At 43.7% G+C, this 13183-nt stretch overlaps 1 protein-coding gene across 3 annotated transcripts in view; it reads right to left on the bottom strand.

Annotated features, from left to right (window-relative positions):
* Nucleotides 1-785: 785 nt before the first annotated feature.
* LOC147460187 (uncharacterized) overlaps nucleotides 786-13183 on the bottom strand; it is a 25496-nt gene continuing 13098 nt past the window's right edge. For all 3 annotated transcript variants that reach the window (XM_086509978.1, XM_086509976.1, XM_086509977.1), the window contains 3 exons: nucleotides 1310-2280; nucleotides 1115-1216; nucleotides 786-1013 (listed from right to left, as the gene is read on the bottom strand). In XM_086509978.1, coding sequence (XP_086366104.1) covers nucleotides 969-1013; nucleotides 1115-1216; nucleotides 1310-2280 — 1118 coding nt within the window. In that variant the 3' untranslated portion in view covers nucleotides 786-968. The remainder of the gene's footprint in view (nucleotides 1014-1114; nucleotides 1217-1309; nucleotides 2281-13183) is intronic.

Here is a 13183-nt window from a genome sequence, read left to right as displayed (position 1 = left end):
AGAGAGAGTGTGTCTTATCCTCTTCGCTACGCGCTTCTCCCTCACCGGATTCACGACGCGACCACACCACCGCGATAGTCTCTCCGAGAGCTACGCGTCCATGCCACGTATTCGCCGTTTCGAGTTGATCGCGATCGATTCTTCCTCGAGCTTGTTTTGCTTGTAAGTAGCACAAACGGTGTCTTTTTTCAATAATCAAGTGCTTCATGGAATGAGAAAGAGATTAGCTACACATAGAAACTGATAAACTTAAGTTTCGCCCACTTTTGGATTATGACCTGTTGGTCTATCGCGACAGCATTCGAGATAGCTAGGGTTCAAATCTGGCGAGATTAGACTTACACTACAAGAGGTTGTGTGCTCTTGTGACGCTGTTAGCGACGGAAATACACTAGGTTTTTATAACCCCCGGCGTCGCTAAAACCGTCGCTAACAGCGTCGCTACGAGAGCGTCGCTATAGGCGTCGCTATATTCGTCGCTATAAGCGTCGCTATATAGAGACGCTCATAGCGACGCTCATAGCGACGTTTACACAGAAGTCTATAGCGACGCTCATAGCAACGCTACAGAGCCATAAATAGCGACGGTTATAGCGACGCCCGAGAGAAAAAAAATTTGGTGACAGGGCATTGAATGCCCTGCCACCCATCAACCATATTGTACTTGATTCACTTTTTAAAAAAAGTGCAAGGGTAGATAATAGACCCAAAATAGTCACCCACAAGATGCATTGTTTGCAAAATTGACAAGCGTAAAATTGACAATTGTACACATCATAGGCAAAATGAATTGATTGACAAATGTAATAATGACAATTGTACAACATCATAGGCATAAAGAATTGATTGACAAAATGAACTGCGGTGACAAATGTAATAATATACATGGTTCAAAAAGACGTATAAAATCCGTCTCATGATACATAAGCTATGAGAAACCCTAAACTAATGCTCTAAACTGACGTCGTCTAGTCAGACGTCTCATCGCGTCCAAGCGACGTATCTGTCGGATTCTGCAAAAAAAGACAATAAGATAGCTTTCAGTAAGTATAAACATATAACGACATTTATAAAACAATACAAAAAATAGAAAAGAGTAAACCCTAATACTAACCATGCCGTCGCGAGAACTGAGAATGTCCATCAGGGCGTTTAAGCCCTTCTTGCCTGCGTACTCGCGCTCGTACGGTGTGGGATCACGTCCTGTCATCGACCACTGTCAAAACATACAAAGAATTCATTATGTTAGAATTAAAAAACTCATAAACCCTAAACTATCGAACATAAAGAGCAATGCGAAAACACTTACAAAATCGGCCTCAAATGATGCCCATCCACCGCTCCCCAAGTGGTGTGAGCTCCCTGCCTCTACTCGTGCTCTGGCTGCATCCTTTTGTTGCTTCCACTTGTCGGGATTCTCGCGCGCTGCTTTCTTCGCATTCTTCCAATCTTCTTTGGCCAGCCAATCTGGCCTGTTCCACCCATGCTTGATTGCTTTTTGCACTTCGGAACGCTTGTGTTTGCAGTATTCGCGCATTCGAATCTTCATCACGTCTTCATTGAAGCGCTGATCCCGTGTTGGAACGGGAAACTCATCATGAAGTATGCTGATGACTCTGTTTTTTAAATCACTTGGTACTTCACTCCATTTGTTTAGTATGTAGCGTCTAAACAGCTGAGAGCAAAGACCACGCATGCGCGAGATCACCTTCTTGCCGTCATCATCCATGATGATGCCACCGCTGAAGTCGACGGAGTAAGGCAAGCCCTCTGGCCGGTGACGCGTGAACCTGGGTGTCCCGGCAGAGGTCTCTAGCGGCGTGTCGATGGGGGTACGGACGTCAGGTGTCTCCATCGGCGTCTGGGCCCCGAAGCGAGGAGTGTCGAGTGGGGTGGCTCCTGGCGGAGTAGGTAGAGGTGTGTAGCTGCTAGGAACAGTCAGCCGTGCAAAACCTGGCGTAGATGGCGATGCTGTGGCTGGTGTGGGGGCGGACAAAGAAGGGGAGGGTAAAGAGCCTCGTCGAACACGAGGCGGTGTGGAGGCATCGGTGGCGGAATCCCCACAACAACCGCCACCGCCACCACTAGAGCGCCGGTGTCTAGACGAGTGTGAAGCTCGTCTCGTCGACGCCGAAGCTTCGGAGCGCGCCAAATGCTCCGAAAGAGAGGGAGATGCGGATGGAGTAGGAACGCGCGATGATGCGCCTGCGCGATGACGCTCCACGTACCACTGTCTCTGCTGCGGTGACAAAGAAGAAAGAAACTCCTCATCATCCATACCTGCATTAAACACACGAATATTTAAACTTAATATTGAATGAATAGAGTAGACAATGACGCAAAGACCATTAAATACAATGACGTAATGACGCATATAAATACAATGACGCAATGAATTGAGTGATAGAAGAGGCAAGTCGAAAACTCAAAATTTTCAATCAAAAGATGTGAGCGCGAGTAGAAAAGAGCGTTATACACCATGGAAGGTACTTAGAGAGCTAGAGCTTTTACAACACGGAGCAAAATTGTTCAAACACAATATTTGTGGCTTTAAGAGATCTCTCTCTCATCCTCGCATAACTCAGCATAACTTCCTATATCTCTATAGAGCTCTCCGTTTAAACACATATCCTCTTTTTCATTTTGTAGCTCCTCTGCATGCACCCCATATAGAGTAGTAGCATCTTGATGCTCGTCTGGCACCACCGCAGCGGCTTCTGATTGAGCATCTTCTCTGATCTCCTCCATTGATGCCGTTGTTTCGGTTGGACGGTCCCACATCCTCGTCACTACTCATAATGAGGATAAAAATCTTATAACCTGGACAACAAATTTAATATTCTATTGGCATTCTTCGTCTTATCTATCTCTCTCTCTCTCTCTCTCTCTCTCTCTCTCTCTCTCTCTCTCTCTCTCTACCTCACATTCTCTAGTCATGTCCAATTCCCGCACACCTCGGTTTAGAGGTACACGGAGATCAGAACCACCGGGTTATAATCTCGTCTTTATTGGTCAATACCTATATTTGTGGGTACAAGAAATCTACAGACCCACGTCTACATGATACTGCATGTAGTGGACAAAACCCCTTTGCCTCTTCTCTAGCTGTAGCACTTCACAGCATCTTAACATCTTTTCACAGTAGATCTTTTCACTGTTCGTCTAACTCTAAACCCTAAACCGTAAGTAATTCTTGCGTGGACTCGATCTAACGTAAATAAGCGTAAATCTAAATAAATGTAAATCTAACTAAAAATAAACCTAAATCTAATTTAACGTAAGTCTACATCTAACCTAATCTTTAACGTCTTTTGGGATAGTTTCCTACGACGTTAAAACTCTCTTCTTCTTGTGTGTGTGTGTGTGTGTGTGTGTGTGGGTAAACCTAAATAAACCTAAGTCTAATCTAATATAACATAAATCTAAATCTAACGTAAATTATGTTATATTAAAAACAAAGAACTAAACTAACAGGGATTATAAGAACCTTAAAACTGATTTAACACATAATTTTTCACATAACTCGGCAAGAGTTGGCATTCTCATCACTAAAGATGTGAAAGTTAACTTCCGGCGGTGACGCTGCCTCATCTCCATCCACATCTGACGACAGCAATTGGCCCTTTAGACCGTTCTTGCTCTTGTTACTAACTTTGAAGTTGTTGTTGAATGACTAGAGGTTGTCTAGATGGTCATTGTGTCGGGGATGTAGTGACTCTTGCCGCCCTGAAGATCCACCTTCTTCCCTATCTTCTGAAGACATTTCACCAGTACTTTTGGATCGACAAAGCCCACCATCAGTGAAGGCAGCAATACCCTATATTCCATTGAGGGCTTTCTTCACCCGCTTCATGCAGGCATCGCAGTCTATGGAGACCTAAATCTAATCTAATATAACGTAAATCTAAATCTAGCGTAAATAAACGTAAATCTAATTAAAAATAAACCTAAATAATCTAATTTAACTTAAATAAACCTAAATCTAATTTAACGTAAGTTTACATCTAACCTAATCTTTAACGTCTTTTAAGATAGTTTCCTACGACGTTATAACTCTCTTCTTCTTGTGTGTGTGCGCATGTGTGAATGTGTGTGCCAATAAAAAGAGATAAATGGTATAACCTTTCTATCACCCATGCCAAGTATGATAGATTGGTTATGCCATTTCCCTCTTGAATAATAGGTCTTGAGTTCAACTCCTCGTCGGCTAGATCTTTAGGTCTTTTAATTTTAATTAGTTTCCTACGACGTTAAATTAGTTTCTCTCTCTTTCTCTCTCAATGTGTGTGCGTTTTTTTGTTTATGCATGTTTTCTCTCTCTTTTCCTCTCTCAATGTGTGCGTTTTTTGTTTATGCATGTTCTCTCTCTCTCTTTTCCTCTCTCAATGTGTGCGTTTTTTGTTTATGCATGCTCTCTCTCTTTTCCTCTCTCAATGTGTGTGTGCATTCTTTGTTTATGTATGTGTGTGTGCGTTTTTGTTTATATTTGTACTCTCTCTCTCTCTCTCTCTCTCTCTCTCTCTCAAAAACACTATGTGTGTGTGTGTGTGTGTGAGAGAGAGAGAGAGGGAGAGAGAAAGAGGGGAAGGGAACATGAGAGTGAGGAGAGGGAAGGAGCATACCTGGCTCTCCTTCCTCTCCTCGTGTGTGTGGGTGTGTGTGTGTGTGTGTGTGTGTGTGTGTGTGTGTGTGGAGAAGAAAGAGAGAGAGAGAGAGAGAGAGAGAGAGAGCGAGAGGGAGAGGGAGAGCGTTACCTGCTCTTGCTTCAGGGCGCCGAAAAACTCAGATCTGAGATCTGAGTTTTTGGGCGCTCTCTGTTATTTTTTTAGCCCAGCCGGCGTCGCTATGAGCGTTGCTATGAGCGTCGCAAATTTACTTGTAAATTTGCGACGCTCATAGCGACGCCGGGAATTATTTTTTTGAGCGTCGCTAATATGAATAACCTCTTGTAGTGTTATAGGTAAGTATGTCCTAGTGAGAGGATGGTGCCTAGTAAGTTTGATGCGATTCTGAGTTCATTGGACGTGTAAATTGTGTTGTGAGAGTTAAGGGATAGGGTGGGTTGCATTCTACCAGGGTTAGTGATTGATGCATCATAAAAGTGCGTATGTGTAGATTGGTCTCAGCCTGACAAGCTAACGAGATAGCCTACGTGCACCTACGGGTTAGTCGTGTCATCGGATGATAAGTATGTTATCTGTGTCATGCTCGTGAGTATGAACAGGGGAGTAGTTAAGCCCTAAAACATTTTCGCCGCTGTCGGGGACACAAGACCTTAAGTAGGGAGATCTACGTCACTCGTGTGATGGTTAGCTTACTTTAGTTTTGACGAGAGAGAGCTTAAACTTTTAGAACAAGATCCAGGATAGAGTATCCTGAGGTCTAGTGGATAGCCAGGAAGCCTGTGTCTTGCCGAGGGTCTACGACTAGTTAGATTTAGTTAAATAGAATAATGAGGAGTTATGGCTTTTGGTTTTGAGTGCTTGTTATACTTGTGAAGAAATAGAGTAGAAAAACGCTGTAAAATCGCAAAAAACAAACAACAAGAAGAAACAATAAGGCTGTTTGCTTGCCTTGAAAGCAAAACCCACCTCATATACCCTTGAAAGGGGTGAAAAGAGTCGACATTGAAATTTATGATTCAACACTTGAGAAAACATAAAAACTGTGACCAAAACCAACCAACCAAAAAAAAAAAAAGAAACAGGTGATTGTCATAAGGAAACACTAAGTGAACCTAAAAGAGGCCAAGATGAGATATAACCATTAGCCAAGGGTAAACTGACTGTGTCATGAGGTATGACTGATGTGCACAAGTTTAAGATGCAGTGTCATCAAATTTGCATCACTTCAAGTGCAATGGAGTTGTGAATTGTCAAAGAAAAGTGAAATTTTTGAAGTGCTTGAGTTTGAGGTCAAAATAAGTCCAAACTTCACAAAACTTGGGGGATAGACTTGTATGGGCACAGGGAACAAGACTATGCAAAAACAGACAAAAAATTGAGTTCCTATTGCTCACTGCCTGGTCTATCGCGATAGACTGGTGAAGGTGGTGTTTGTCTAGCAACAAGAAAAAAACCCTTACACCACAAGCTTAACACATCAATACAAGGGTACTCACAAAAATTGAGTGAATTTGAACACCAATTTTGACCCCAAAACTTCAAAACTGGTGTTTGGAGTCTGGATTCAGAGACAAGGGCAAGAAGTCTTTGACCAGATGTCCAAACAGTGCCAAAATTGGTCAATGCACTACACAAGGGGAGACTAAACTAACTGTGGAGAAAACTTTGGAAAAAAGCTGAAAAGGAAGAAAGAGCTCAGTCTATCGCGATAGACCAAGGAACTTTCTGCTGGGGAACTTTTCTTTCAAATTTTCCCTAGGGAGAGCTTTATCAGGGCCTAAATAGCAGACACACCAAAATTCAAGGCATTTAGATCACTAAAGGTCAATCTGAGGGTCAGATAGAGAATCAAGCTCTGACTGAAATACTAAAAGGGGACCAAAACCCAACCCAAGTGTCCAAACTTCACAAAACTTGAGGGATAGACTATAGAGGGTAACTGGAACCCAAGGGTAAAGTCACAATTTTGAACTGACTTGTGCTGAGCAAACTGTCAGTCTATCACGATAGACTAAGGAAGTAGTGAGTCAGACATTTTTTGCATTTTGTGACTATACTGCTAGAACATACTCTCTATATAGATCCCAACCATCATTTCATCATTGAAATTGGACCACCAGAAGACTGACTAAGTGGTTGCTGTATATACTTGAAAGATTTTTTGGTAATTCAGGGAAAACACTTGTGAACAGACTAACCATCCTTGTGTAGATCCCAGAAGGAGGTCATCACAAAGCTATACAAAAAGAAGGAGTCCAGGTAAGCTTTAAGTTTGCAACAAAACTTTCATTCTTATGTATTTGAGGTCAGGAGCCTTTGTTAAGTCGGGAGCTAAAAGTGTCAAAAGTCAAGTTAGCACCACGTCCACAGAAGAGAGTGTAACTCAGACGAGACTACACCCATTGGCACCAATCATTGAAGAGGGAAGTGATACTGACACTTTGTCAGAAAAGTCCTTCTTCATGATGGGGAGTCAACAGCCAGTAGGTTTCAACGGTGAAGGACCAATGCCAGGGGGGAGCACCTCCCTACATCCTTTAAACGAAACCAAGTTCACTATAATCTTCTTGGAAGGAACTAACTCGAGGGGAGCCCTAGTCTATTCTGACTATCGGGGACGCAAGTGTATCTGTATTGAAGAAAGACCGGCTCAGAGACTAGAGATAATTCGAGTCTACGATGATGGAGACAAATTCAGAGACGAAAAGGGAAACCACTATCTGATAGTAAGTAACCCTGAGGATTACAACAGATATGGGGATAACGTGGCCAAAGGGAAAATGGTTTCAGAAACCCAAGAACCGCCTCCTAACATTGATCGACCTGGAGCGCTTTTTATGTATGATAAGAAAACAACCAGAGTCCCAACCTATAATGAGAATGTAGGGATTTACAAGCATGAAAGTGAAGGAATAGTCTCTTACTTTCAATGCAAGGAACCCTACCCGAATGAATTAAGCAAAAACAAGGTTCTTTACTTATTTTCTTATGAAACTGCTATGGGGAAGGATATTGTTTTTGTTGACAGATACGGGCGAGAATACAAACGTATTCTTCCAGAAGAGGTTGAAAAGGGAACAGTTCTGGGAGCATCGACCTATGGCCCCGACGAGGTACCAAGAGCCATCTACTCCCCTAGCAAGTCGACTAATCCCTTTTCAGAAGAGTATGATGCTACCTCACATTCTACCCGACCACTGACGACCAACTACCAGGACCAATCAGCTACTCAGCCATCAGTGCAGGCATGGCTTCGACAGAGTGCTACATTAGAACAAGACCGAACCCGAGAGGGTTATCAAACCGCACGAGGGTTAAGGGATTTACAAGAACCACCACTCTATGCACAGTATCAAGGAGAGAGTAAGCCAAAGACTCAAGGGTCAACTGAGCTTGGAAGAACACCCCGAGAACGAGTTCGGAGAGATGAACCATCTCTCCTGAGAGCTGTTAGAATTTATGGATTAGGAGCACCACTGGGAGAAGAACCTGGCCACTACAGAAGACTAGAGGAGGTATATCGACTAGGACGGGGAGATCCCATGATGAGATTTGAAGACCATCATAGAATTAGACCTTCTCAAGTGCAAAAATGGGTAAACAAGAAATATACGAGAAGCAAGGATCCAAGAGATCATGTAGCAGCCTTTGTGCGTGTAATTAGAGCTGAAGAGGTGCTAGACTTTCCTACCCAATTTGCAGGATTCGGTTTAACCTTAGAGGATGATGCGGCTACATGGTTTGACTCGGTGGAGCAAAGAGACTTTGAGTCTATGGAGGAAGTGTTTGACGAGTTTATCGAGGAATTCTCACAAAGGGGGATAGCTCATAATACCGTCTCACAAATCCATAAATTCAAACAAAAAGATGGAGAGTCCGTGCGAAAGGCCGCCCTCCGATTAAAAAGATATGTTAAGTTCTGTCCTGTGGAAGAACTGCCAACTCACTCCAGACTTATGCTTATATTTATACAAAGACTAAGGAATGCAGATCTTCAAAAGGACTTACATATGAAAAGGAGCACTACGTTGAATGATTTGACCAAGGAAGCGCTGTCAGGAGTTTTTTTGAGCAAGGGATTGCGCATATGTACATACACATGCATGGTGCATCGAATAAAGGATTATTCAATTTCCATAGCCAAGTGGTTACGTGGGACCCACATGTGTACAGGTAGGACAGCATGTACATAGTGCAGCGATTTTCACTATTATCAGTACTAGTGTGTTTTTTCTACAATAAAGTGAAGTTGGTAGCGCGTAAAACTTCTCGAGGAAGCTATCCGCGGGCCGACGACGTGAGGTCAGCAGGTGCGTCAGATGGCATCTAGTGGCGTCAGGAGGGCGAACGAGGTCAATATTTGCACGCGGATGAGGACCGACACAACGTGGGTGTTTTCTTGTGAGAGTTATGCAGAAAGGTCATCATTAGGACCACTTTTTGGGGCCACTTCACGTGGTGGCGAGATGCATTATTGGAAAAAAGCTGAGTGCCAGGTGTGCGAATGATGCAAAAAGGTGACAACTATGCACTGCGAGGTCAGTTTTTGGCCTGTTCGGGGTCCGTTTGAGGTCATCTAAAAGGCCAAGGGTGCCCAACTAATAAATCTAAGTGTGGGAACTGAAAAAACAGAGAGAAGACCAGAAAAAACGTGGAGAAGAGAGGAGGAACAGCCGCAGGTGTATTTTTGCTCATTTTGGAGCCTGTTTTGGCCGTAAACTGCTCATCCGAGGTCGGATTTGAGCACTTTGACATTGTAGACTAGGGTTTTGGGCCATTCCAGACGCGATGGCGCTGTCCATTTTGCCAAATTCCTCACTCTTTTCCTGTTGTTTTTCTGTGTAAGTTTCTCCTATGAGCGAAGTTTCTACTCTAGTTTGTGATTGTATCTGGCTTATTTTACCCATAATGTGAGCTATTTGCCTCATTGGTGTTGGCCCAAGCTCAATTGTATCTAAACATCAGAAATTCTCCTCTTTTGAGCTGAGTTTTTTGGGTGTGTGTGTGTGTGTGTGTGTGTGTCTGTGTGGAGTGGACAAGTGGATAGTCTCTCTCCTCACTCCAGAGGTGTGTTCCCTGTCTCGGCCAGGTGTGTTGTCTAAGCCGAGTGGTGCCCCATAGTGTGTGTGTGTGTATCTTCCCAAGAGTGTGTGTCGGGTCGTTATAGAGGCGCTGTGTGTGTTTTCATCCCGCTCACATTCTTTTGGCGCCCCCACGGAGGATCTTCTTCGAGTACCTTCTGCTTCGAGCTTTGAGCTTCGGGATTACAGGTTACAGGTTGCAGATTACAGATTACAGGTTATAGGTTACAGGTTACAGGTACAGGTACAGGTACAGGTGATTCACACAGGTACAGGTAGCTGGAATACAGTGATATACTAGTAGTGATGTCACTTGTAGTTGTTGTGGGAATCCATCACTTGGCGCCTATTTGAGCGCATTGTCTGCTGGATTGTACGTTACTTGTGGAAACTGCCATTGTACGCATTTGTGGAGCCATACTTGGTTGTATTTGGCAGTCCCAGCCATTTCTGAGACTTGGTCTGGAAGATAGTCATTTCTAAGACTTGACTATATGCGATTTGCATTAGCCTTCGTGTGAGGGTCGATGGCATGAGGTTTTTATTGAGCTGGGGGATTCTCAAATGTGGAGATCCTTTCGGTGATACAGGTAGCTGGAGCACCCTTTTTGTGACCTCGCCATAGGCTATGTACTAGTGAGTCCTACTTGATGCTCGGGTTCTATTGTTGACAGTTTATGCATACATAGACAGTCTATATTTTGGGTTCCTACTGCTCTACTTCTGGGGAAACTCTGTCGAAATTTTCCCAAGTTATGATGGCTGGTTTTTTGGTATTTTGAGCCATTTATGCTGTTATGCTGCTGAAATTTTGGCAAAATCAGAGGTTGAGTCAGGTGTGCCTTTTTGGGAGCTTCATGGTTGGCTTTAATGGATGATCAAAATGGCCCTCAGTTCACTCCTTTTCATTTAACTCAAAGAATTCAGATTAATGTTCATGTGTCCAGGAAGATCTTTTTCCAGCAGCGCATAGTCTTTATGTTTGGGCCAAGAAGATTGAGAGAGATCCTGGAATGTCCTTTGCCTGTTGTCATTCCGATGATCAACTATGAAAACTCATTTGATGTGCATGTGTTTGTCCTTATCTAAAGTTGAGCTCCATTGAAGTTTCTGGGGATTGGGTAGTGAAAAGTTTTGGGTTCTTGCACGTGTGTTTGAAGGGGTTCTCTAGCCATGGCTTTCTCTTATCCGGAGTTTCATGGAAGAAGTGATGAAGATGTGGAAGAATTTTTGGAAAAGATGGAGGTTGCCTGCATTAGCAACCAGATTCATGACCCTGTGCAGATGTTACGCCTTCTCCAAATTTGTTTGAAGAGTGATGCACGAGTTTGGTCTAAAGCATTTGAAGAGGAGTTGCGTGTGGTTGATCCACCTGTAAGGTTGAGTTGAGACAATCTACGACATGGGTTGGAAGTGGAGTTTGTGAAGATAGAAGATCCTGACAAGGTGTGGCAAGAAGTACAGGCTTTGGTGCAAAAGGAAGGTGAGCCAGTAGATGCGTACATACGTAAGTTTTCATTGGCATGGGAGCGAATGTGCAAGGCTTTAGCACCACAGGTACCCCCGCTTGACATGATGAAGAAGGACAGGTTCTTGGCTGGTCTTTGGGAGAATATACGTTGGAGAGTGGAGCTAAAGAAGCCTAGGACATATGAGGATGCACTAGAGGTAGCAAGGAACAAAGAGTGGAAGCTGAGGAAAATGAGCCAGTTAGGGGTGGAGTCTTTGCCAATGAGGTCTGAATTTCAGCCTATAGAGTCTTTACAAGGGCGCATGTCAGGGGTTCATCATGAACCAGTGGTTCCTGTTACTACTCAGGTTATGCCAGCAGTGGTCACTACAGCAGTGCAAGATGATGGGCTAAGGCAAGACATGAGGCAAGTGGTTGATTTGATGAAGAATCTCAGCCTAAACATGCTAGGTCAAGTGGAAAATAATCGAGGTCGAGGGAGGTTTGCAAATCAGTCAAGAGGTGAAGAAAGGCCTAGGAATGGTGTTGGACAAAGCAATGGTAGGTTTTGGAGGCAGACGCCCACATGTTATAATTGTGGAGAGTTGGGTCACATCAGCCCGCAATGTGATAAGCCACCAAGGATGGGGGGAGACATGTATCCATTGCCAAGACAGGTGCTAACTAGGTCAAATGATTATGGCATCGAAATTAAGGGAGACGAAGGAACCAGTGGACTGACCCAGGAGGAAAAGGGAAAGACAAAAGTGCTAAGTGTAGTCACCTTGGAGAAGGCATCAAAGCTAGAGGATACATTAGTGATGCCTATTGGGAAGAGGACCACAGAGGATAAGGAAGGAAGAAGTGCCCCAGGTCCTAGTAAGAAGAAAGGAAAGAGCCATGAAGGCGAGGATGTCAAGGCCAAGAGGAAAAGGAGAGCTCGTCGAAAGTTTCATGTTTCAGATTTTCCACTAGGGGATGGGCAATTAAGCTATGACTTGAAGGAGGATCTGACGAGCAGGAAGACAGATGTTACTTTTGGGCAGCTTATAGAGATGGTGCCTAAGCTAAAGCGACAGTGGAAGACGATGGTTAACCCAATGGAGAAAGAGCCAGAGAGAGGTTCAGTAAAGGTGTTGGCAATGGATAAGCTACCAGACATTTGTCCAATAGTAGATGTGTGGCATAAAAGGAAAAATTTGGGACAAGGTTATGTGGATGGCGGAGCCCAAATATGCGTCATAACACACTCATGTGTTGAGAAGATGGGTCTCACAGTGGCTGGGGTGTCAGATTTTCGGATCAGATTGGCAAACCATCAAAAAGTAAAATGCTTGGGTGTTGTAAAGAGCTTAGAAGTGGAGGCATATGATGCAAAGGCAGTGGTTGATTTTCATGTGATGCCAGCAGGGTTGGGAGCATATCCTATTATACTGGGCAGACCATGGTTACGTGCAGTGGGAGCTGTTCAAGATTGGCGACATGGTACGATTAGCCTCTATGGAAAGACAGGTACCAAGAAGCTTTATAATATGGACACAAGGAAACGATTAGAGGAGCTTTATGAAGATGAGGATGAGTCTAGTGATGAAGACTCTTCCACGGTGACAGATGAGGACAGTGATAGCACTACCAGCAGTGATGAGGATGCTGATGTTGCATTTCTTTTGATGGATAAAGAAATCCAGGAGTGTGGTTTAGTCGCATTTGCGAATGAAGTTGAAGATGAAAGTGAAGGGCCTTATGAAGTGATTGAAGGGCTGATGCAAACCAAGGTTGAGTTGTCAAAGAAGCAGGAATTGTTGACGCAAATGATTAGTGGAGACCTCTCAGCTATGGAGAAGGATATATATTTGCACATGCTGACTAGTTTTCCTGATTTGTTCATTACTTCATATGAAGAGATCAAAGGGTTCAAGGGTGAAGAGATGCATATAGAGCTGAAAGAAGGTGCTAAGCCAGTGCGGCAAAGGCTAAGAAGGATGGGTCAAGAGCAAATGGAAGCCTTGCGAGAAGAGGTGGACAAG

The sequence above is a fragment of the Adiantum capillus-veneris genome, chromosome 4 (genome assembly GCF_014529385.1).
Source record: "Adiantum capillus-veneris isolate H3 chromosome 4, ASM1452938v2, whole genome shotgun sequence".
NCBI classification, from domain to species: domain Eukaryota; kingdom Viridiplantae; phylum Streptophyta; class Polypodiopsida; order Polypodiales; family Pteridaceae; genus Adiantum; species Adiantum capillus-veneris.
Note: the sequence above shows the minus strand (reverse complement) of the source record. Positions and strands in the feature narration are given on the sequence as shown.